This window comes from Podarcis bocagei (genome assembly GCF_964188305.1).
Source record: "Podarcis bocagei genome assembly, chromosome: 8".
Lineage (NCBI taxonomy): Eukaryota > Metazoa > Chordata > Lepidosauria > Squamata > Lacertidae > Podarcis > Podarcis bocagei.
In genome coordinates this window covers 26,891,748-26,918,331 of record NC_138133.1, presented here as the reverse complement: position 1 = coordinate 26,918,331, position 26,584 = coordinate 26,891,748, and the positions used below count along the sequence as shown (strand labels likewise).

The 26,584-nt window shown below is 46.0% G+C and overlaps 1 protein-coding gene across 1 annotated transcript in view; it reads right to left on the bottom strand.

Annotated features, from left to right (window-relative positions):
• Positions 1 to 5,462: 5,462 nt before the first annotated feature.
• The window catches only part of FARS2 (phenylalanyl-tRNA synthetase 2, mitochondrial), a 211,833-nt gene continuing 190,711 nt past the window's right edge, over positions 5,463 to 26,584 (bottom strand). The window contains exon 9 of the mRNA XM_081206493.1: positions 5,463 to 5,745. Coding sequence (XP_081062619.1) covers positions 5,607 to 5,745 — 139 coding nt within the window. The 3' untranslated portion in view covers positions 5,463 to 5,606. The remainder of the gene's footprint in view (positions 5,746 to 26,584) is intronic.

The following is a 26,584-nucleotide window of genomic DNA, read 5'->3' as shown; positions in this document are numbered from 1 at the left end:
GGGGGAGGGGCTCTGTAGGAGAATGTTAATGCACTGTGAGGTCCTGCAAAAGCATCCTCACCTTTGGTCTTATCACACAGCAGGAAAACTACATTCAAGCATCTTTGAACATACTCTGTATTATAGGCCACCATAACTTCTCCCATATTGTATTGGTGGTGGAATTCAGCCTGAGAGATGTTGGCTTGCATGAGGATGAGTTATTGGCTGAGTATTTGAACATGGGACGCAGGTGGCGCTGTGGTCTAAACCACTGAGCCTTTTGGGCTTGCTAATCAGAAGGTCGGTGGTTCAAATCCCTGCGATGGGGTGAGCTCCCATTGCTCTGTCCCAGCTCCTGGCAACCTAGCAGTTCGAAAGCACACCAGTGCAAGTAGATAAATAGGTACTGCTGCCACAGGAAGGTAAACGGCGTTTCCATGCGCTCTGGTTTCTGTCATGGTGTTCCGTTGCACCAGAAGTGGTTTAGTCATGCTGGCCACATGACCTGGAAAATTGTCTGTGGACAAACGTCGGCTCCCTCGGCCTGAAAACGAGATTAGAGCCGCAACCCCATAGTCGCCTTTGACTGGACTTAACTGTCCAGGGGTCCTTTTCCTTACCTTTTACCTATTTGTAGAGGGGGCTCCCAAAGTCTCTCACCCAGCACTATACCACACCAGCTCTTTAACATGCTATCATGTGACTTTGCAAATACGAATTGCCCCATGCTGTTGGTGGTGGCTCTTCCGCCTCAAAGAAATGGCTTTGTGAATGCTTTCACATATATATGGAAAAGGTAAAACCTTTAGCAAAGGTGTCATGGGCTTTGAAGACACTTGGACTCAGGACGCAAGGGAGAAACGTGCTAGGAGGAAGGCACGCTTGGCAAATCCACACCGTGATCAACTCCCGCCCGGAAACCAATGTCCCCACTGTGGAAGGACGTGTGGATCCAGAATTGGCCTCCACAGTCACTTACGGACTCATTATTAAAACCGTGTTTATGGAAGACAATCTTACTCAGCTACAAGTGATCGCCAAAGAAGAAGAAGGTGTGTGTGTGTAACTGGGGTGGGAATCACTGAAGCCACACAAGCTGTCAGAGTGATCTTGCAAAGTCTGACACCTTGGGTCATTGAAGGCCACCTTCAACAAGATTTTGTGTGCATGAGTCTCTTTGCGCCTGAGATACACACAGACATTATGCGATTTTCACCTTCTGTGCATTTCCGCACTGTGCTTCCCTGCAGACCTGGGCATCTCATCTTAAAGAGAGGATTAGGAACAATAATATCAGGACCTACATGGACCTTCTTTGAGAAAGATAAGCCATGATAATGAAGCTTAGGATGAAGAACTCTGATCTACCGGCAGAACAAGGAGGATGAAGTCTTATGCTATAAGGTGCTTAGCGTGATATATCCTGCTCGTGGTAAGTCAGGGTAGGGGAGTAAAATTGAATAGGCCTACAAATCTGTGCCAGAACTCTAGAGACGGTTTCGAAACCAATCTCAATAGTCCTGAGAATGTAGAGATTTTTCAAAAAACAAACAACTATATTCTCCAGAATCAATAGCAAAACCCTAACACACACGCTCCCGGAAACTGCATTACTTTTGCTTAGCGTGCCCTGTGAGGCAATGGAGACTTTTTCAGGGAAAAAGTTTAAAGGCCTACCTAGGGGGTTTTACCAAGACCATGCTTCTTATCAAGGAAGCCAGGCCAGAATCCTTCGAACTCCTGTTGGAAGGTTCATGGAGAATGAGAGCAAAGGATTAGAGGCGTATGACGGTTATAAATTACGAGGAAGGGCTTTGCTCCCATCTGTCTGCGTCTCAAACAGAAGAAAGGCTGAGAAACTCTTTCCGCAGAAAGGGTGAGTCTATGGGGGAAGCAGTTAGTAAGTCCTGTTATCCGCAAGCCGTGCCAGGGCTGCAGATGCATCTCTTAGCGCAAAATGTCAGAGGGAAGTCAAAAGAGTTCCAAATATAAAAGAAAGGAGTCATTTCACCCCTCAAGGATTCCACACATTTCTGATTTCTTATGCTCCTCTGCATCCTAAGGGAGGCACATACTCTGTCTGGTGTGGTCACCGCCGTGCAAGTCTCCAGAGCTTGCAGCCCTGCCTCATTAGATAAGCACGTGTGTTTTCAGAGTAGCAGCGTTCCTTGATGTCGGGCCGCTAATTGTAATTCTGAATTATTCTGCCTTTCTCTGCTGTCCCCTGACAAATGGCTTGGCATGATGACAAGTAAACACCTTTATTAATAATATATAACCACGATAATTAAGAATGAAATGTTCCAGCCGAGCCAGCTAATTATTTATCATTTATCAAAGCCGCGTGATGCAGCTTTAAATCACGTCTAGCTACACTTACGGAGGGAAGCAGAGGTTACTTTTTTCAGTGTGGGCTGCGAGGAACACGTCTCGCCACCCGTTCTCTCTGTGTTTTTTTCCCCTTTCAGCAAATTAAGAGAGAAACACCAGTGCAGGCCAATGGTCCATTTACTGCACCTCCACATAACAGAGATGACTGGTGGTGGGAAGGGGGAGAGGGCTGAAGCATGACTGTGTTCAAAGCATCTCCGCCAATGTGCTGCCCCCCCCCTCTCTAATGTACATAAGAAGAGCCTGCTGGATCAGGCCAGGGGCCCAACTAGTCCAGTATCCTGTTCTCACAGCGGCTAACCAGGTTCCTGTGGGAAACCCACAAGCTGGACCCCAACACAAGAGCACCCTACCCTTTCGTGGCTCCCAACAACTGGTATTCAGAAACATTACTGATCACAGCCATCACGGCTAGTAGTCATCGAGAGCCTTCCCCTCCATGAATCTGTCCAACCCTCTTCTAAAGCCATCCAAGTTGGTGGTCCTTCATTGCCAGTATTTATTCACACGGTATATACTTGGCATTTACCATATGGATCAGGGACTGGGGCCGTCATGGAGAGTTAGGTGTTGGGAACCTTTGCAAGTCCATGGCTGCGCACCCTAGAGCAGCATTTCCCAACCTTGGGCCTCCAGCTGTTTTTGGACTACAACTCCCATAATCCTCAGCTAGCAAGACCAGTGGTCAGGGATGATGGGAACTGTAGTTCGAAAACAGCTGGAGGCCCAAGGTTGGGAAACACTGCCCTAGAGGACAGATTTCTGGGGGCTGTGTACCAGTAATAGGTGAGGGGGTCAGAGGCAAAATTGGAGGAAAAGGGGCCTTTGTGATAGTGGCACCCACCCTGTGGAATGCCCTCCCAGCAGATGTCAAGGAGGTAAGTAACTATTTAACCTTTAGAAGACATCTGAAGGCAGCCCTGTACAGCGGTACCTCGGGTTACATACGCTTCAGGTTACATACGCTTCAGGTTACAGACTCTGCTAACCCAGAAATAGTACCTCGGGTTAAGAACTTTGCTTCAGGATGAGAACAGAAGTCGTGCTCCGGCAGCAGCAGGAGGCCCAATTAGCTAAAGTGGTGCTTCAGGTTAAGAACAGTTTCAGGTTAAGTACGGACCTCCAGAACGAATTAAGTACTTAACCTGAGGTACCACTGTATAGCAAAGCTTCTTAATGTGTAATGTTTTATTATGTTTTTATATATGTGGGAAACTGCCCAAAGTGGCTGCGGCAACCCAGTCAGATGGGCAGGGTAATAAAACAACAACAATAGTACTAGTGCTAGTAATAGTAATAGTACTACTAGTAGTAATAGTAGTACTACTACTACTAGTAGTAGTAGTAGTAGTAATAAGGCAGCACCTTAACCTTGTATAGCAAGCTTCTTTTCAGCCATGCAAAAGTCAGCAACGCTTCATCCTCACACACCTCTCCAGCCTTCACCTGTTGCAAGCAAGAGGCATTATCACAGTTACATGACACATTCCAGCCACAAGAAAGCATTTGAGGCCAGTGTGGGGTGCAGCCTGTGGAGAGAAGGTGTGGCCTGAGAAGGTGGCCTGAAATAATAAAGAGCACTGGAAGCTGGATAAAGAGGCCTGGGGAAACACATTTGATCTCTGGCCTGCGGTTCCTTGCATTTTTTTGCTGTGTGAGGCCAGAACAAGACTGGCCCCTGCCCCGTTTTCAATCTAAAGAAGGTTGACAGGGCTGGCGGTTGGAATCTTACTTCAAAACTGGCAACGGGGTTGATATTCTTCACTGACCTTCTAGTTTAGGGGGCACAGGCTGCCCAATGTTGCTGTGATCTACCAACGAAGAGAAGTACCCGTGTTTTGGCTTCATATTGCAGGCATAGCAGGCCAAAATGTCTGCCATGGCTCTCTTGCTAAGAAAATCAATTTGGTAATATTCAATACAACAGTGGAGGAGGCAGACAAATGTGCCAATACCAAGGAGAGGTAGAGACACCAGACAGCGAAGAAAGAACTGAGGCAAAAAAAACCCCACAGAAACAAATGCTGTGTCTGTCAGCGGCCGCTAAATGACCCAGTGAGATAAAAGAAGTCTTGATTGTGGTACTCCGTACCTGGCTCTTTTCAGATTAATGTTACTGTACTGGGAATGTTAGTTTACGGTAGAATTCGCTGGAGTCTGAAGTGGTGCAATTGCAAAGCAATTTGTGGCTGAGGTAATTCACAACTGCTTCCCTTCGCAGCAGCTTTACAAAGAAAGCCAGATAAACCAAATTAAGCCGTGGGCTTGTTTTGTATCCCAGCAAACCACTGTGCAGTCCAACTTAAAAAAAAAAAAAAAAAACATTGTGCAAGGCTCAGGCCACAACCTAATTAGTTTGCAGGGAATTACCTCCATCGCCAATTTATCTTATGCATGTTTACTATGAAGTAAAATCCACTGGGTTCAATAGGAAGGAGTGCATAGGAATGCAGCCTTAAGAGTTAAAACTGCAAAAAGGGCTCAGTACCATGTCCATTAGGGATGTGGGTGGCACTGTGGGTTAAACCACAGAGCCTAGGACTTGCTGATCAGAAGGTTGGCGGTTCGAATCCCCACGACGGGGTGAGCTCCCGTTGCTCGGTCCCTGCTCCTGCCAACCTAGCACTTTGAAAGCACGTCAAGTGCAAGTAGATAAACAGGTACCGCTCTTGCGGGAAGGTAAACAGCGTTTCCGTGCGCTGCTCTGATTCGCCAGAAGCGGCTCAGTCATGCTGGCCACATGACCCGGAAGCTGTATGCCGGCTCCCTTGGCCAGTAAAGCGAGATGAGCGCTGCAACCCCAGAGTGTGACTGGACCTAATGGTCAGGGATCCCTTTACCGTTACCATGCCTATTAAGCATCTTTTTCTCCGTTGCAAAAAAGGGAGGGAGGACCTTCATTTTGTTGGCAGTCTAGCTTGTAATGTACAGTTGGGTCACATTCACAAGCAACCTATAGTTGGTCTGAGGTTCTATCGCAAGTGCATGGAACATCCTGTCAATGCAGAAATAGCACACACGTTCTGGAGTTTAATAACACACGAGAACTGATTAACAACGTACAAATTACCCAACAAGCGATTCCCTGATATTTTCAGGAACTGTTATGTTGTTCACTTTTTATTACCTGAAAATTCCACCATTGCCAAAAGCTTCCACATGATAGAAAGTGCTTTCAAACAGAAGGGGGTGTGGGCAGGGCAGTGATAAAAGAAAACTGGAGAATTCAAAGCTCAAAATCTTCCCTCTACTCCTAATTTCTGTACAACTGATTCCTCGATGGATTTATGGATGCAGTTTACTTCCTTCTGAGTCAAGGTCTTTTCCAAGTGGCGGTAAGTGATCTCGTAACAATGGCTGGTCCTTTTTGTCCTAGGAAACAAAAACCAGATGTTGGAGAGTTATACGTCAAATAAAAAAAATATAGAGAAAGAGCACGCCCTCACAGTTACTTCCTGCTTTTTCTTGTCTTGTTGTTAATTACATATGCCAATACAAGGGATGGAGCATAATGCATAATTCACTTACAAGGAAGAGAAACCAGCAAAATTTGTTTTGTAGCCCCACTTGTATCTCAAAGGTACAACCATCATGCTTTTCTACTTTTAACATTCTTTCCCATCTTGAAACCTCGTACCAGTGGTTATGTGCCCCTCTGCTGAGGTGCCAGAGGGAAGTCAATTTTAAAATCATCGGGGGGGGGGGGGACTGCGACTGCACCTTGGGATCTTCTGCCTGCTGTGAAATATCTAAAAAGAAGAAGGGAGTCAGGGAGAGGAGGAGGTGAAGAAAACCCTAGCAGCTAAAGAGGCATATGTAAAATTCCCAACCCAATGATTACAGTGGTGCCTCACAAGATGAAAAGAATCCGTTCTGTGATTCTCTTCATCTAGCGGTTTTTTCGTCTTGCGAAGAAAGCCCATTGAAGGATTAGCGGATTAGCGCTATTAGCGGCTTTTAGCGGCTTATCTGCTGATTTGATCAGCTGATAAGCGGCTTAGCGGATTAGAAAAAGGGGGGAAGGGAAAAAAACAGCAGGAACTCGCAAGACATTGTCGTCTTGCGAAGCAAGCCCATAGGAAATTCGTTTTGCGAAGCACCTCCAAAACAGAAAACTCTTTCATCTAGCGAGTTTTCCGTCTTGCGAGGCATTCGTCTTGCGGGGCACCACTGTATTATTAAACCAATGATTTACCTCAAGCAAGTGAACCAATCCACATTCCCCAGGGCAAAAAGGAACCAAACACACACACATTCAAAGGAGAGAGGGTTCGTACAAGGAGAGTGAGTATTATTTTACTCTGTAAAACACCATGTACATTGATGGTGGCAGGTAAATCAAAAATAACCCTTCATGCTTGTGATGAAGAGGTCTCTGGTCCACAAAGCTTATGCCACAATAAATCTGTTCGACTTTATGGGGCCACAAGGCTCTCTCCTGCATTTGATGTATGAGTCTTATTCTCAGTGTGTGTGTGTGTGTGTGTGTGTGTGTGCGCGCGCGCAGGCGGGCACGCATGCACACACACACACACACACACACACACCTAATGGGAAGGGGGACTAGGGAAGGTAAACAGTAGGGCCAAAAGGCCACTGAACACAAGCTTAGGCCACGATAAATCTGTTTGTCTTAACTGTGCTACAAGGCTCTTTTTTCTGTTTGTTGTAAGACAGCTGTCCTGCCTGAATCCTACAATAAATGCCCAATCACACAAGTCGATTGACTTTTTAAAAAATCAACAAGCACGCGCTTGGTAATGTATTTAGACTGGTACCACACAGTCGTATTACACAGTGCTGTTCTGTATTAAATTTCTGTATGGGTTTCTTGGAGTGGAAGGGATATTTATTACCCACCCTGGGACCTTAGGGCGAAGGGCAGGTGTCAAACAAACAAACAGACAAACACTACTGCCACATACAGAACATTGTAGTAATCCCACAATAATCCCTTTCAGACTGCACTTCCTGTCCGCCAGGTTTCTTTAGAAGCACTTCCTGGGGTTGGAACAGACAAGCATGTGGGCTTGCAGTGCACATACACAGGCAAGCTAGAACAGAGGCAACTTTCCTGTGAACCCAGCTACCCACAACTTCTCTTAAAGAGGACAAAAACAGGCAGCTTTAAAAAAAAAGGAAAGAGCTATGCGCCACTTAGGTGGTTAAAGGCTGCACCAATCGGTTGATCCTATACCTGGAAACGTTGAAAACCACTACTGCAGAGAACGCAGTTTGCAACACTGTCAAGAGCCGAAATACCCAGCCAGAAAAACTCTTGAGCCTGCAGTTCTGCTAGGTCAACAAATGCTAAGGATTAACACTGAGTAAGGAGGACATTATTTACCCAAACTGCACCTTCTGACAACTCCATCCGGCCTGCAATCACACAGCCTCTTTCTCCTTTCATTAAGCTTTAATTGATCTTAGCGTCACAACATACTCAGCCACAGCCTGAGGCTTTCGGGTAATGAAACACAGTAAATACACTGGAGCGCCACACAAGGGACGATGGGGAGAAACATAGCGCAGATATATTGATGGATTCTCGTGCCAAAAGGAGCATAAATAAGAACACCTCTCAGCAAATAAAATGGCTGAAACAAAAGACATTATTTTGTGTAACAGTGGCAGGAATGGTTGCATGATCAGCATTCCATATATGTTGACAGCAATGTCTACAGCTGAAGTTCATATGGACATAGGAGGCTGAGAGCTGAACCAGATTAAAAACATGCTTGTCTCTTTCATATGTGTGCATTTTAAAATAACAGTTGTGTGTGTGGAGGCGGGGTTATCTGGATCAGGACCATGACCTGGGCAAATGGGGTTTAATTCATCCCCCTACCTGCACAGATTTCCTGCTGAAAAATCTCCCTCCAGAAGGATGCCATTTACAAGGGGTATTGTGGAAGGATGTGACAAGAGTGAAAGGGTGATTATCCTCATGTGCTCATGAGGTCACAGTTTCCCCTATTGCAGGCATGTCCAACTTGAAGTTGACTTTGATCCACAATGCAATATAAAAACTGGCACCCAGGGATGGGTGCAGGGTGGGTGGGCACTGGCTGCTTCCCTCAACATGTCAGGGGTGGCTACAGGGAGGGCGGGCACACACTGACAGGGTAGGGGTGGGCACACGCAGCGTCAAAACAGCCCCAATGTCTCCAGGAGAGGGCAGGTGGCGATTGACCAAAATTCACTGCGGGATCTACCCGTTGATCATGATCGACGTGTTGGACATGTCTGCCCTATTGCAATGGGTTGGTGGAAGAAGAAAATGGTCTTCTCAGCAGTGGCCCCAAAGTTCTGGAATTCTATTCTGAGTAAGATCCAGCAAGCACAGCATTTTCAAATGGTCCTTAAAGACCCATCTTTTTACAATAGCCTTTAGGGGCTAATTTACTAACTGGGCTTTAGATGTTGATATGGTCATTACTGCTTGGAGGAATCATTGCTGCCATATTATTGTAATATTGGTTTGAATGAAGTCTATGTCTACGCATTTTCAATGGCTTTTAACATTCTATTTTACGCGTATTAGTACATGCACAGTTTGTAAATACGCACTTTGGGAGGCATCCCAGCTCTTCCCCTAAAAGTGGTATATAAGTTAAATAAACAAAAGAAAGAGAGAAATCTCAATTCCGCTTCCTATCCCCACCCCTGCTATTTGAAAATAAGAGGAGAAAACAAGAGAGACGAAGAGTGTCTTTAACATCAAATCCAGTTTGTCCCTTATGCAGGGCATTAGTCATTCCATTTACCTCAGGTTTTACCTATTTATTTATTTAGTCCATTTACCTAAGTATTACCTCATTTGTTTATTTAGTCAGTCCATTTACCTCAGCATTTCCTATCTATCTGTCTGTCTGTCTATCTATCTATCTATCTATCTATCTATCTATCTATCTATCATCTATCTATCATCTATCTATCTATCTATCTATCTATCTATCTATATCTATCTATCTATCTATCTATCTATCTATCTATCTATATCTATCATCTTTAGTCAGTTCATTTACCTCAGTATTACCTCATTTGTTTGTTTGTTTGTTTGTTTGTTTATAGCCAACCTTTTACTCTAAGGGGCTCAAGATGGTGCACATGTCCCCCCCTTCCTCATTTAATCCCCACAACAGCCCTGTGGGGCAGGCTAGGCTTAGAGATGATGACTGACTGACTGGTCCAAGGTCACTTGGGGAGTTTCATGGCTGAGTGGGGATTTGAACTCTGGTCTCCTTGGTCACAAGTCGACGATCTAACCATTTATACCACACCGACTCTCATGGACCCCGCTGCTCACACGCTGAAGACCGCTACACCCCTTACTCAATTAGTTTTGCAACAATTATAGGGCTCTCCGTCCATGCGAGAGAGGCTAGAAGAAAATATTGCAAAGTGATTAGAGCTGACAAACAATGGCTATTTCCTCTCTGCGTTATGCTCTCAAAACCACCACATCTAACAGAGTGCAGATGATTACTCTAAACCATGCTATAAATTTCGAAGCTGACCATTATTGCTCTTGGCTCCAAGCCAGCTAATGGCAAGATGGCTGAAGCTTGTGTGGCATCACACTGTCAATGGGATTATGATTTAAACCCACACCCCACCAATATATGTGCGTGAACCAGCGTAGACTTAAGACCTACTCCTCTTGCTTTTTTTTAAGGGGCAAAAGTATGGGGGTAGGACTATATACAGCACCCAGATGGCACGGGATGAAATGTGCGCCTCAAGCCAGAGCGGCTAATGCTTTGAGTCAGATGTCCAAAAACAGGCACAGGAAAAAGCAGAGAGCAACAAAGAATGGGGAAGAATTACATATAAATGGAGTGGGAAGGTACAGGGCAGCAAGGGAACTGTTGCTTCAGCAACAGGGCACCAGTAAGTGAAGCTTGAGATGGTAGACACACAGCCCAGCACAGGTTTGGCTGCAAGAGATTTAAACTGAGGTTTTCAATCTTTTGCAAGCTCTTGACGTTTTTGAAAGACCACACCCCCAATGTTGTTGGGCTGCGTGTCCACTGGTGTTAGTCTAGCACACCTTTGGACTGAGAGTGGGAGCTTGAAATATTACTCTCCTTCAAAGGCTTATGAAAAACAGTGGAAACAGTGGAGGTGCCAATGGACTCTGCAGCCTGTGTTGCTTTTAGCCCTGGGGCGCTCATATGCTCCTCCTGATGAAATTCTCCTTCTCACATGCTGGAACCGCGAAGTTAGCTAGTGGCTGGATTGTGCTGCTTTTAGTAGGAATGCTCGCAAGTGGTCCAACGGACTGCCTGTCAAGCACGCAGTCATGACAAGGTAACTTCCAACTTGACCTCTAATGCTTTGACTCCGCTAGGCAGCCACACACAGGGCTTAAAGTCTCCTGGAGTTAAAATGAGGCTAGAACAGCTGACATCCTTCACACCGATGGATGGTAACCTCAGTGCTCCTTCCAAGAGTAGACAGGTGAGGAGGAAAAAGACCTAGCAAGGGGACAGTGGAGTGGCTGAAATAATGAGTTTGTGGGAGATGTACAGAGAAAACTCTGCTTTGACATGTTGTGAGGACTGTTGAGTGAGATTAAGGTGGCTGATGGGATAGCCAAGTCCAACGATGTTTGGCTTGAATGCTACAGACTTTGATATATTAAGCAAGTGGTGCACAGTGCACAAGAACCGAACATAAAGCAAGCTAGTGTAAGTTAAGCTGCCATAGGTGCCAACTCTCTGGGGCCCTGGGGGCCCGAGCACCCACAAAATTGCCCATGGAGGAGCCGGGCACCCACAAATTTCAGTGCCAGGGCCATACATACTGCATGGCACCACAGCCCCGGGCACCCACGGTCCCAAGGCCAAGCTAGCACTCCTGTAAGCTGCTGAAAAGTTACACCCCATTCAAATCCTGTTTGGAAGTGGGGGCTGTTGCTCTGTCTAAGCCTTTCAGATGGGGGGAAAGCCTTTAAAATAGTGCTCTATGCCTGGTTGCTAAATCATGAGATTGTGCTGAAGGGGTTTAGGATCCAGTATGGTCATCACCAACTTCTGGCAGGACCTTAAAAAGGGTATTTTAAAAACTAAGTATAGAAGAGTAAGATGTATAGACCTCACTGAAAAGCTTACTCACAAGTTAAAACAGGCAAGAGGAATAAAACATAAGGACTCTTTTGCTAGAGACTAGTGAAGCTTGATTCCACATCTGAAAGTGGAAACCAGTCCCTAGGGATTATACTAGCATACGGACTTCATGATAACCAATTTTCATATATATATTCCTATTTATAGAAAGGTTGACCATTATTGTGTGGGAGTTGCTATTGCAAGGGTGAAGATATCTCCAGAGTGCTGTGATGTTATTGTTGTCGATTTTGATAACACAGCTGTAAAATGAGAATAAAAAATTAGAAGCAGCAGCAACAACAAGGCTAGAGACAGATTTTCAGTCCTGTGAGTTGAAGGTAATATAGAAAAGAGGAGTAAACCCATATCACTTTTGCCCTGGCAAACAGTTTTGTAGGTTTGGATCATAATTTCAAAAACCTGCAATGCTTGTTTGATCAGAGGCAACAGGATAGTAGAAAACCATAGTAAGTGGAATATCTCTCTCAAACCACTCCCAATTCTCTTTAAAAAACTACAGTTTGATTCCAGCCTTAATTGTATTATTACAGCCTTGTGTGCTGGAAGAATAGACAGAAGCAGGTGATTATACTATGCCAAAAATGTCACTTTGCTAAAATACCATCTGTATGCTCTAGAGGAGAGATGCTTAGCTGCACAGACCATTTCTCAGAAAGTCTGCCACAACAATGCAGCCATCTGCTGGCCTCGGTCACCGAGGCTTTTTGTCTGAAACATTTCCAAGAAAACAGGAACCCAAAGATTTGGGGATCTTCAGCCAACACGGAACGAAGAAGGTATCCATGACACTGAGACAAAAACACACCATCCATATGCACACATATAATAATTTCTGAAACTACGCCAGAAATGAACTCAACTCCTTATCAAGTTAACCAAATTATAATTTAGCTGAAGTCCCAAAGAAAGATATATTGGAAACCACCCCAGGGATTTTGAGTTATGACTGTTAATGGTGTTTGGACCTATGCTAGTAAGGTTTGCCCCACATAAAATCCATTAACCAGTAGACCAGTTTATTCCTGTAAATAGCAGGAGCACCGCCTTGCCCCCATAACTGAGGGGGCCTGAGGCCGCGCGACATCAGAATGCTGTGTGCACATGCCCCATGGCATGCATGTTTGATGTTGCAGGGTGTGTGGACGTGTTGTGCAGGCGCCCTGCAGTTGGGACGCTGCAGAACTTTGAGGGGCCCCGGCCCCTTCACTGAACATTTTGTTTGGGGGACACGGCCCCCCACGGCCCCGCATAGATGGCACCCCTGGTAAATAGAGTGAATGTCAGCATTGGGGGGGGGGGGAAATCCATAGCTTCCAATACAGAATGGTGACCTTGAGTTTCACAGACTTAAGAAAGGAGAAGATTTGCAAGAACTGGATTTTTTTTTAATCCAACAGAGCAGTCTTGGCATGCTTCCTTCAGGAGGGAATTTCATAATGTGTGCCACAGTTGAAGAGCACCCATCCATTTTTTAAACAAGGCAGAGTTAGGCAGGTGTCAGGGTCCTATAAATTCACTGACGTTTGAGAGGTCAGTCCTTGTTATTTTCAATAAGGTCTTTGCCTCCCTTGATTACAAAGGCACATTTTTTAAAGTCTGGAGAACTACCTGCAATCACCCAAGAACCCTACAAAATTAAAGCATTCTTTATAATTCACTGGACACCAACAACCTTCTATAAGTAGTTTCTTTTCATTTACATCCTTACAAAATGAGAGGGCTGGATTTTGTATGGGGGATAGAGCAATTTTTTTAAAAAAAAGAGAAGTGTGGTACCTTTTTCAGTCCTTATTACTAATAGATCAAACCAGAAAGTTATTAATAATCAGGAGGAACTTCCCCCCCAATTACATGTTAATACTAAAGGCTACAAAAAGCATTACTAAAAATAAGATTACTGTCAGATTAAAAATGCATTCAAATAATAAACTAAAAAGAGAATTTATAAAAGAATTTAAAACAAATTGGAAGGAAGCAAGGCCAAATCAGAGTGGCGAGAGGTGTCTAGACATTTCCCTTTAATGTTTAAATCTATTCACTAGGTTAATATCCAGGGAGTTCACCTTAAAACTGTTCAGTGTGAGAAAACAGGCCAAATATTGGCCCATGCAAACAATGCAAATATCTTTTCCTCTCACGATTAAACACTGTAACCATGGTTGCAACAAAAATAGACAATGAGATGCAGTGCTTTTAACAAAACTGAGATAAATAAGGAAACACTTAAGGCGAAATTAGAGGAGAAGAACAGGGCCAAAAATGGCAAAGCTGTGTCGCATTCTCCCTCCTCTCCCCTTTAACACGTAGTAATAGAAATATGCAAAACAGCATCATCGTGTTGTGCATTTCTACACTTCCCCGCTGTGGCAGTGGGTTGGGGAAACACGCATCATGGTGATGTCATCTCACATCTTTCTGTAACTGAAAGTTACTGTGGAGTCTCAAAGAGGAGTTCGACAGAATGGTAGGGTTTTCGATTTTAGCCACATCTGAAGAAGAAGAAAATACCCAAATTCTACATGGAACGCTCTCCAAAGTTTGCAAACAAATTTAAGGAAAGCAACAATCCACTTTTTCATTTTGCACAATACATGAACTTCGCTTTACCCAATTTATTCTTGCAAGGAGTGGAACGGTGGATGAACGTGGAGGCAGGGAAAGTTATGGAGATTGGCATTAGAGAAGCCTCTAGCCTGGCCCATTAGTTAGACTCACTGCTCTGGCTTATTTCTGTGTCGTATTATTGCTTCACTGTATCTGGTTATTGTTAACTGTTGCTCACATAGTTATTCCTTTACAGTGGTACCTCGGGTTACATACGCTTCAGGTTACATATGCTTCAGGTTACACACTCCGCTAACCCAGAAATAGTGCTTCAGGTTAAGAACTTTGCTTCAGGATAAGAACAGAAATCGGGCTCTGGTGGCGCAGGGGCAGCGGGAGGCCCCATTAGCTAAAGTGGTGCTTCAGGTTAAGAACAGTTTCAGGTTAAGAACGGACCTCTGGAACGAATTAAGTACTTAACCTGAGGTACCACTGTATTAGGTGCTTTTTTTCTAAAAACAAATGTTTAGGGCTACTCTCATTTTGACTCAAGAAAACCACCATTTTATACCTCAAATCGGGGAAAATAAATACAGTAAATGGACAAAAGTACAAAGATTCACAAAATGTTTAGGGGTATGTATACCCTTCTCCTCCTGCCCCCCCCAAAAAGCACTGCCTTTATTTATTGAATTTCTATCTTGCTCTTGCTCCCAAAGGTGTCAAACAACAAGTGATAAAACATCTTTAAAAGGCTTGTTGAAAGAGGAAAGTCATCAGCAGATGTCCAAAAGGGATCAGAGATGGCACATGTCTAATATTCAAGGGGAGGGCCAGTTCCACAACCCAGAAGGCGGAACTCCTACATTGTGTGGAACAGACAACACACACAGCTGCAGGCATCAGACAGCCCTAGGGTTGCAGTGTACCATTGCAGTAGTCCTTGCCGGAGCCTGCACTCACATTTGCTGGTATTGTAGCTCACAGATCAGACACTAAGACCGCAATCCTGAACACAACTTTACAGGCTGCTTATGAATGAGTGACTTCCAGCCCAACTTCATAGGTAGCATTTACAGAAGCCCATCTCCACTGATCTCTGAATGAGCTGAAGAATTCTCCTCTGTGCAGGGAATTCATGTTGCCCATGGGAGAAGCCATAATTAGCAGAGTGAACGGAACAATCTTGTTCAAACGGGTTAAATTCTGAGCAATTTTAAATTATCAAAAGATTAGGGGGAAAGCAGAAGGTGACAGAAGGAGGAAGAGAGATTCAGTAGAATAAAAAAAAACAACAACCCCAACCCACAACACTTTTGATTTTAAATGCTAATCTTAGGGCTGTTTTGAACTTTTAAGAGCCCATGTGACCACTCTAATTGCATGAGCAGAGACATATGGAAGGAGAGAACTCATGCATTTCCCCTGAGCAAGGATTTTCTTTGAGTGCCCAAGGCACCCCAAAGTTTCTGCTAAGATTCTGCACAAGTTTCTGCCTGCCATGTTAAACGGTTCAAAGAGACACTCATCTCTGTCAATGCCCTCTTCGCACTTCCAAGCCAGCTTACTCTTGGGAAAGTGGCAGGAAAACAGGAGCAGTCAAGGCTCCCTAGGAAAAGGCTGACAATGACTACAAACCTAGTTAACTTCAACCTTCAGAGTGAGTTTGCACTCAGTTGTCATAGACTCCCAAACCGAGGGCATTTGTATTCTGAACCCCCACAATCACAAAATGTGTCACCACCACTATTTATAACCTGAATATACCCATGTAAAATTGTAATGCTTTTATACCATGCAGTAGCAAGAGCTTAACATGTGACAGCCCTCAGTATACCGACATTAGCAGAAAGCGCAAACAACGCTCATATTCATGGATTGCAAGTTTCATCTTTGATTTTGGGGAAAACAAGGTGAAACGTTCGCCCTAGAAAACAGAATTCAGAATTCCAGCTGTTTCAACAGCTTTCAACTGACTAGTGGCCTTGATTAAGGCCCCATTCCTCCAAGAAAGGAAGGAAGGAAGGAAGGAAGGAAGGAAGGAAGGAAGGAAGGAAGGAAGGAAGGAAGGAAGGACCCAATGACACTCAATGTAAGCAAAGTTATGTATTTGATTGGGTCAACTTCTGGTGCTAAGCGCATGCAAAAGTTCTAGTTCATAAGAGTTCTTTGTGAGGAACAAAAGTTCTGCAAATTGAGTTCTAAGTAAAAACTATGACATCCTGACCTCTCACCTTTCTGCAAAGCCCAGAATAAATGTGGATGGGCAGCACCTATCCTTGTGAAGAAAAGGAAACTTAAATGGATCATAGAACTGTAGAGTTGGAAGGGACCCTGAGGATCATGTAGTCCAACCTCCTGCGATGCAAGAATATGCAGCTGTCCCTTACGGTGATCGAACCTGCAACCTTGGCGGTATCACCACCATGCTCTAGCCAACTGAGCTATCCAGTTAAGACAAAGTAGATCAGCCTTCCTCAACCTGGGGCCCTCCAGATGTGTTGGACTCTGCCATCCCTGACCACTAGCCATGCTAGCTGGGACTGATGGAAGATGAACTCCAAAACATCCGAAGGGCATCAGGTTCAGAAATGCTAGACTAGATAGCTGCACTAGACAGATGGGCACATGTACACAAAAAGCATTCTGTGGGGCTCAGCTAAATGAGGCTCTTTATGTTCTCGACCCTTTCAAATCCTACTTTCAAAGATTTTCAGAAAAACGAAATTACAATTACATATAGGAATGAACTTTCATCTACTGCAGCTCCTCTGACATTTACAAGAAATCTAAGCTTACAAAGGGCAGTGTGAACTACTCATGACTATGTTTCTGTTTTGCATCTAAGAGGGGCCTTGCAGAGATTATGGGAACAAGCTGGTATTTTGACAAAGATATATTGTTCCCCAATGAGAACATAGAAACTGGAAAACTACAAAACATGTTTTTTTGCAGGGAAAGGACCACATTTTTTAAATATTACAGTTCATTTCCTCGGAATAAACAAACTAATGAGCTAGAAGGCTACCAGGAGCAGTGAAACTACTAGCAAATTTGCAGAGCTAAGCGGGGTCTGGTATGGTTTCAAATTGGATGGGGGACCATGTGTTGAGATTCTTGCATTGCAGGAAGATGGACTAGATGACCCTCGGGGTCTCTTCCAACTACAATTCTATGATTCTTACATGTGGCTTGCCACCTGAGATTGCACTGTTAAAGTATTCTTGTACAGTGGTGCCTCGCAAGTCGAAATTAATTCGTTCCGCAAGTTTTTTCTTCTTGCGAGTTTTTCGTCTTGCGATGCACGGTTTCCCATAGGAATGCATTGAAAATCAATTAATGCGTTCCTATGGAAACCGCCTTCAGACCAGGTCCGGGGACAGTCTGTCCCCCGACCTCTTCTGAAGGCTGGGGGGGGGGGACAAGGGCTTTTCTCCCCACCTCCCGCCCCGCAAGCTCTGGGGACAGGAGGGCTTTGCTGCCGACCGCCAGCATTTTAAAAGCCCCCGCTGTCCCGGGGCGATTTTAAAATGCTGGTGGGTGGCAGCGAAAGCTTCGCTGCCGCCCGCCAGCATTTTAAGATCGCCCGGGACAGCAGAGAAGTCTCCGCTGCCCCGGGGGCTTTTAAAATGCTGGGGGTCGGCAGCGAAGGGTTCGCTGCCGCCTGCCAGCATTTTAAGATCGCCCGGGACAGCAGAGAAGTCTCCGCTGCCCCGGGGGCTTTTAAAATGCTGGGGGTCGGCAGCGAAGGGTTCACTGCCGCCCGCCAGCATTTTAAGATCGCCCGGGACAGCAGAGAAGTCTCCGCTGCCCCGGGGGCTTTTAAAATGCTGGGGGTCGGCAGCGAAGGCTTCGCTGCCGCCCGCCAGCATTTTAAGATCGCCCGGGATAGCAGAGAAGTCTCCGCTGCCCCGGGAAGGCAAGCGGGGGGAGCAAAGACTTTCTCCGCTGTCCCGGACGGCTTTTGAAGGCAGGCGGGGGGGGAAGACTTCCGCCCCCCGCCCGCCTTCAGAAGAGGTCCTGGACCTCTTCTGAAGGCGGGCGGGGGCGAAAGTCTCCCCCCCGCCTGCCTTCAAAAGCCGTCCGGGACAGCGGAGAAAGGTGCTGCCTTTCTCCGCTCTCCCGGGAAGGCAGGCAGGGGGGAGCAAAGACTTTCGCCCCCTGCCGGCCTTCAGAAGAGGTCCTGGACCTCTTCTGAAGGCGGGCGGGGGGCGAAAGTCTTTGCTCCCCCCTGCCTGCCTTCAAAAGCCGTCCACGATAGCGGGAAGAGCTTCCCTGCTATCCCCGACTGCTTTTAAAATGCTGGCGGTGGGGAGCAAAGCCTTTCGGCCCCCGCCAGCCTTCCTGGACCTCTTCTGAAGGCCGGAGGGGGGGAAAGGCTTTGCTCCCCACCGCCAGCATTTAAAAGAGGTCCCCGGAGATTTCCCTATGGGCTTTCGTCTTGCGAAGCAAGCCCATAGGGAAATTCGTCTTGCGAAGTGCCTCCAAAACAGAAAACCCTTTCGTCTTGCGGGTTTTCCGCCTTGCGAGGCATTCGTCTTGCGGGGTACCACTGTACTTTAAAAAAACAACAACTGGGATTTTAACACCGTTGATGAAATACTTCACTGGAGAAAAGGTGCATTCTGGGAGCTTAGAGGAAACAGTAGGAATGGGCCAGAGCTGATCCACCTGTGAATGTAATAAAAGCATCTGGCTCCTTTCCAGATAATTAAAAATATATATTAAAAAAACCCACACACACTTCCCAGTGACAAAACACACTGCAAATGATATTTTGGAAAAATGGAAACCCTCCTCAAGAGAATTGCTGGATCAGAAGACATCTGGATCGCCTGCAACGTATGTGAACAACTGTTTTTCTACCAAATGGGAACATAATCTGTGAATGCACTATGTGTTGTGGTGGCTAGGCTCTAAACTAGGAACTGTTAAGCTACCCAAAGCTAGGTGTGTGCTCAGCTCATAGAGTGATATTCAGATAGCACCTTGGCTTTCTACTCTTGCCTGGTCAAGAGAGAAGAACCTCTTGCATTTTGGCAGTAACACCAGACCCTGACTGCAGGAACTCTGAGTTGAAGACCTCAACTGTCAATGGCTCTTAATGGCCCAGACACCATAAACCCTTTTTACAAAACAATTCCACACACAGCATTCCCATGTGGAAGGGGAGGTGGGACGGCGGAGATCATAACAGAGGAAGTAACTGCAAGGCCGGATCCCATTCACCTCCCCATACGCTTTTATCCAACGCAGAATTGTAGTGTGAAACCTGTTCAAGTGTTAATCAAAGTGAAATTATTTTATTTTATTTTAATTTAGCGTGAAAAACATCTTAGGAAGCTCAATCGATCAAACCTTTGTGGCAGTCCACATGAGAACTTTGCAGAGTCTTATATTTCCCCATGTGTAAGCAGTAGGAAACAAGTAGGACCTGCAGCAAGATTCCCAGTCTCCCAGTTTTCCATTATCGCCCACCCACACCCTCTAGCACTTAATATCCACACCCACTGAGAATGGCTAGTCTTCAGTGAACTGCTTTGGGAGGGTTCCCCCTTGACTTCCCCCCCATAAATATCATTTGTACTTCCGCCAATCTTAGGGTTCCCTCAGTCTGCTGATACCTCCTGTGTGTTTGTGTTGTGTTTTGTGTGTGTTTTCTAGTTACAACAGTAGTGACACTGGATTGTTATTAGAGTATACATGAGGTACTCTATGTGAAGTACATGACAATCTCCGTATGACACCTTTTCAAAGCTGCTGAAAGCAGCACCCCGTGTAAAATAACTATTTCTGTTTTTTTAAAATAATCTTTCACAAAGGACATTCTTCTTAATCACTCCAACTTTAATAATAATAATAATAATAATAATAATAATAATAATAATAATAATAATAATAACAACAACAACCCATTTTTCACCAGAAGGTCACAGGGTAGGTTGCAGCAATACAAATTACAGCATTGAGAACAATTTAAAACAAATTATAATCACAACAGAGTGGGTTGTAAGAATATGCATCTCTAGTGTCAATGGCCAGTAAAGGACTGGAGGTGGAAGAGAGCAGGATGGGAAAAAGAAAAACTTTCAAAAACAGCCTACTACAATCTTCATCCATCTTTTCCAAACAGAGTACATGACTGCCTTTTAGAAAACATGTAACTCTTGAATGCATAATCACTTGAAGCATGGCCTGTTTTAAAAATCTGCCCTAAACTCAATAGTTTGTTGAATCATTATAATATAAATACAAAAAAATCTATGTTCTGAGAAACAGCGACCTTTTTTTTGTCTTGCAATTGCAGTTAAAGGACACCGTACCAGATATATACAGATTTCTGAGAACAAAATAAAAAGAATTTATATTAAAAAGCATGCGACAATGGAATGCCCATTATATTTACAATTTAATTAAATAATTCTTGAGATTTTGACTTATGAGACTTAAAAATTTAGCGCTGATGGGCAGAGGATGGAGTAGATGCACTGCAAATAAGGTTCTTTGAAAAGGCATATCTGTTCTGACACTTCCACTGAGCCACAAAACGGCTGGAGAAGCAGAACATCAGACACTCGATATAAATCACTGATCTTTCACCTCTTAGGACACTTTCCCATTCAAACTGTGCCTGCAAATGAGTTCCAAGCTTAATATAAAGAGAACTTAAATTAGAAATCCACCACCGGCGGCATAATTCATTTCAAGGCAATGGCCCAGCTTACATCCCAAGGTTGAGTTGGTCTGGCAACTCTATTACAATCTTTCACCTGGCAAAAGAGGTGCTTAGTGACAATACGCTACAGTTATACCTACAGTTTCCTGCCGATCCATGGAAAATCCGTGTTATTCCTCCCTTCTGCTCCCACACATTTCCTCTGTTTGGACATTGTTTGGAGCCAGGACACTTGGCCACTGTCTTGGCCAAGAATTGTCAACCTAGCACAAAGTGCCTAATATATGCTTATGTGCAGTCCTTTTTTTCAGCTGGAGCGCAGTTCTGGCACCTTTCGGGTGGGCACCATTGCAGGCCGGTGCTCCCCCTGCCCACTCCTTGCCTTTACGCACTTCTGAGAAGCCCAAAATGAACATTTCAAGTCAAAAGGGAAGCTGGCCAGCATGTGTGAGTCTACACTTTTCTTTAGATCTATGACTCCATGGAGTTTTCTTGGCAGGGATACTGGAGTGGCTTTCCGGTTCCTCCTCCAGGTGGATCACGTTTGGTCAAAACTCTCCACTATGACCTGTCCATCTTGGGTGGCCCTGCACGGCATAGCTCATAGCTTCTCTGAGTTATTATTTTGACCAAACTGCGGGAGGCAGTGGAAGACAGGAGTGCCTGGCGTGCTCTGGTCCATGGGGTCACGAAGAGTCGGACACGACTAAACGACTAAACAACAACAATGACTCCACCTAGCTCCTAGTCCCTCCTAGCCACATTTGTTCAAGCTACAGGGCAGGGCCAATTTGTATTTCCTTTTCTTCAATCCATCTCCCATGTAGCAGCAGCGGTCTTTAAGCTTTCCAGACAGGCCACACACACGTGTGTTTATGTGAGGGCCCTTTGGAGCTGCCCTAGCCACTTGCCTGAATCTAAGAGAACAAGGAAAGCACAGGTGCATTTATTTGACCAGTATCAAAACCAAGGGCGACCCCCCAAACCAGCTAGGGAGACAGCTTGCCGTAGATTTTATCACCTTTGCAGGTGGTGAACACAGCTGTTGTCTAACAGGCATCTGTTTAAGGCTGCCCCAAGTCGCCTAGCAACTTACTGTAACAACTTCATGGTGAGTTCAGGAACTTATTTTTTCTTGGGCAGAAAAGCACTGCTTATTGTGTAGCCTGTGTGGTGTAGTGGTTAAGAGCAGTAGACTCATAATCTGGTGAACCGGGTTCGCGTCTCTGCTCCTCCACCTGCAGCTGCTGGGTGACCTTGGGCTAGTCACACTTCTTTGAAGTCTCTCAGCCCCACTCACCTCACAGAGTGTTTGTTGTGGGGGAGGAAGGGAAAGGAGGATGTTAGCCGCTTTGAGACTCCTTTGGGTAGTGATAAAGCGGGATATCAAATCCAAACTCTTCTTCTTCTCTGTGTTTCTTTTAAAGTCAGGACAACTTGCTGGAACCAGGGTTCCACGACTGCAGCAAGCTCAGTTGGTACAGCATGAGACTCCGAATCTCAGGGCCATGGGTTTGACCTTCATGTTGGGCAAAAGATTCCTGCATTGCAGGGGGTTGGACTAGATGACCCTTGTGGTCCCTTCCAACTCTACAATTCGATGGTTCTATATCCTAGCTTCAACAGATGGAAGCAGTGTGTTCATTCCTCCCACTAAGAAGTGCTAAACAAATGGTCTCTGCTTCTCTGTAAGTGAATGCAAGGGGGACTTCCCTAGAGAGGTGCAGATAGTTTTGGCCCCTCTTAACTGGAGTCCAGTTCTAAAGAAGTAATTCCACTCTGGAAACCAGAATTTTCAGTGCTGTCACTGGACATGATGCTCATTTTGAGCCAGGGTGGGGGGAGTGAGGTGGCATGGGAAGGGAACAAGTGGTTGTACAGAGTTAAATGATCTTCAGATAAATAAGTACACACCTTTATTTGAGGTTTTAGGTACTATCATGGGTTTACTTATTAAATGCCCCAAATTAAATCTTTAACGATACTCTGACTTCAACAGGACTAGGCAGGCTTAATTCCAAGGAGCCTGGCTTAACTGTTTTATAGAACAGGCTGTGCACCAGTCATTTAAAGCATGACTTCAAAAATACACAGCTGGAGCTGCTATAGGCATCTCTGGTTTATTTCGAGAAATTCATTGCAGGGCTTGTCAAGAATGCCAGGCTGAGTGGAAAGATTACCGAGGTGCAGAAGGGGGGGGGACATTCTTGTTTTTATTTTAGCAGCAGGCAATACAAGGCTGATCTCATGGTTAAAAGAGGAATTTGCTAATCCAGGATCAGTGAAGCAGCATATTTTCATTTCGTGGAATGGAGAAGAGGGATTTGCTTGTCAGGTGTTTCTCCAGAAACATTTGCTTGTGAGAGTGCAGGGAGGCAGGAAAGTCCCCGACATTATTTTTGGGAGAAGGCGATCCCCTGAAGGTTGCTGGCATCTGTTCTGATGGGTTGCTCTGGAGATTTACCTGCCGTTGCTTTGCCAGATGAGGAGGCTGTGTAGCTAAGCACAGCATTATTTTTTGGCAACAAGAGCTGCACCATGAGCGGGGGGAAACCACCAACAAAAACAGAAAAAGCAATGGCTGAACAAATGGATACATTTTCTAATTTTACAGATACCTAAAGATCTTCCCTCAACCAGCTTACACATAATGTGTATGTATTTGTAGGTATTTATGCATGTATCGTGCATGCATGCATGTGTGTATTCACACATTGCTTCTACAATAGCAATTGGCACTTCTATGCCTTCTCATGAGGCCAAATACTGAGACCTTCTGTCCTATTGCATAACTATCAACCATAGTCAATCAGTTATTCTGATTATTGAATCAGTTACTATAAATACCGTATTGGCCTGAATATAAGCCACACTTCCCCCCCCCCCAATTCCAACCATGTAAAGTTAAAGTGCGGCTTATATTTGTGACTTTACGGCTCCCCCCCCCCCCGGAAGCAGCCCAGGAGTGTAGCTCAACGGCGCCTAGCCTGCCCGCCGCTCCCAAACCTCCCCTGAGCCGCCAGAAAGAAGAGAGAAGGGGGGGAAGACCACCAGCAAAGCGGCGTGGCTCGCCCCCCCCCCGGAAGTAGCCTGGGTATTTTTGTCCCGGGGAGGTTTTAAAATGCTGGGGGTCGGGAGCGAAGCGCTGCCGACCCCCAGCATTTTAAAATCTCCCCGTGTCCCGGGAAGGTTTTAAAATGCTGGGGGTCGGGAGCGAAGCGCTGCCGACCCCCAGCATTTTAAAATCTCCCCGTGTCCCGGGGAGGTTTTAAAATGCTGGGGGTCGGGAGCGAAGCGCTGCCGAACCCCAGCATTTTAAAATCTCCCCGTGTCCCGGGAAGGTTTTAAAATGCTGGGGGTCGGCAGCGCTTCGCTCCCGACCCCCAGCATTTTAAAACGCTGTTCCGAAGGGGGGGCGGGGACACCTGCCCCAGCCGCCCCACTTCGGAAAGCTGTTCCGAAGTGGGGAGGGGGGGCGGGGACACCTGCCCCAGCCGCCCCACTTCGGAAAGCTGTTCCGAAGTGGGGCGGGGGGGCGGGGACACCTGCCCCAGCCGCCCCACTTCGGAAAGCTGTTCCGAAGTGGGGCGGGGGGGGCGGGGACACCTGCCCCAGCAGCCCCACTTCGGAAAGCTGTTCCGAAGTGGGGCGGGGGGGCGGGGACACCTGCCCCAGCCGCCCCACTTCGGAAAGCTGTTCCGAAGTGGGGAGGGGGGGCGGGGACACCTGCCCCAGCCGCCCCACTTCGGAAAGCTGTTCGGAAGTGGGGAGGGGGGGCGGGGACACCTGCCCCAGCCGCCCCACTTCGGAAAGCTGTTCGGAAGTGGGGAGGGGGGCGGGGACACCTGCCCCAGCCGCCCCACTTCGGAAAGCTGTTCCGAAGTGGGGCGGGGGGGGGCGGGGACACCTGCCCCAGCCGCCCCACTTCGGAAAGCTGTTCCGAAGTGGGGCGGGGGGGCGGGGACACCTGCCCCAGCCGCCCCACTTCGGAAAGCTGTTCCGAAGTGGGGCGGGGGGGCGGGAACACCTTCTGAAGGCGGGCAGGGGGCGAAAGTCTTTGTCCCCCCTGCCTGCCTTCCCAGGGGCTTTTAAATCGCCCCGGACAGCAGAGAAGTCCTCCGCTGTCCGGGGCGATTTTAAAATGCCACCCGCCAGCATTTTAAGATCGCCCCGGACAGCGGAGAAGTCCTCCGCTGTCCCAGGGTTTTTTAAAATGCTGGGGGTGGGAAGAAAAGCCCTTGTCCCCCCCCCCCCAGCCTTCAGAAGAGGTCCGGGGACAGACTGTCCCCGGACCTGGTCTGAAGGCGGTTTCCCTAGGAACGCATTAATTGATTTTCAATGCATTCCTATGGGAAACCGTGCATCGCAAGACGAAAAAACCGCAAGACGAAGAGACTTGCGGAACGAATTAATTTCGTCTTGCGAGGCACCACTGTATCTGCTGAGATTACCTGGTGTAAAGAGCAGCAAAGGGAGGTTAGGTGTTGCAGCACCACGGAGAGTTCCAAGTGAGCCACTCACTCCAAAAAGAGGCTAGAGGTGGACTGAGGCCTTTTGAGTCTCTTCCTCCAGCCTATTTCTCGTAGGTGCCAGTCCCCTTGTGTGAACTGCAGCCCTTAAAGGGCTGAAGAGAGGTATTTCTTTGATAATCCCTGGCCTTTGGCCTGTGTGCTTCCTGTGCCATTGGACAGGCAAGGTAGATTAGTTCCTCAGGGCCAGAGGAAGGTGTTCATGAGGGTCCCGGTTCTATGGGATCTGGTTCAGGGTGTTCCTGCCCACCAGCATCAGATTTAGTGGCTCCCTGGTCACCAGCATCAGGCTCCCAGCTTGGGTCCCTAGCTGGTGACTTTGCAGCATCAGACTGTGTTTTGATTGCTGATACGAGTCTGGGGTCATGACAGAATCCAGAGGTTCCAGGAAACCACCATCATTATTAGCCAGCAATAGATCTCCCCTGTATAAATCCATCTAACCATGAGTCTAAGTTGCGCAGACTCATACCATGTCCCGCCAAGGAATTAACAGAATCTGGCCTATAATGTAGCAAGGAGGAGCAATTACCTTCCCCCAAAAGCATCCACAACACATCTCTTTAGGGAGGTCTGCCTCACACGTTGAGGAGCCATGTATAGACCAAGTTGTTAGCACTCTCTCATACCAAGTTAACAAGAGTTCAAAACACTCCACATATCAAATAACTATATTCTGTCAGAGTATCACCTAACTAATGGATTTTAAAAAATTCCTTTGATATTATACTTTTTTAAAAAAATTCTCCAATATCTTCAGTGAACACCTTGAATTCAAATAGTGCTTGCAAGTTCTTATTGGATAATTAAACCTTCATTTCCTCGTCGCTATGGACAAGAAGAAATTGCTAATTTAAGCCTTTTTCCAAAAAGATAACAGTTTGCACTAATGTGCCCAGGCAATGCTCCTTGCAAATGGGAGAAACTTAAAAGGTCAAATTCCATTGTAACTTCAAAAGGAAACACACATATACCTAGTAGCATATCGCAACCTTTACATTGCAAACTAGCTGATCTCTTCCAAAGTTCTCATTCAGCCTTTATAAAGTACAATGTGTGGTGTGTGGTTTTTTAAAAAATAGTTGGGTAACTAATAATCATGTTACCATCCAATCTCTGTGCATATTAAGCTGCTAAAATGATCCTTTCCAACTCTGTCATCCTATGTAGGTGGTGTTGGTTGCAGTTGTGTACTTGCAATGGAGAATGTTGTTTTCAATTGCACACGCGACATGAGTCTATTCAAGTCACGAGGCTTGGTTTCCAGACCCTTGATCGCCTTAGTTGCCCTCCTCTGCACATATTCCAGCTTGTCCGTGTATTTCCTA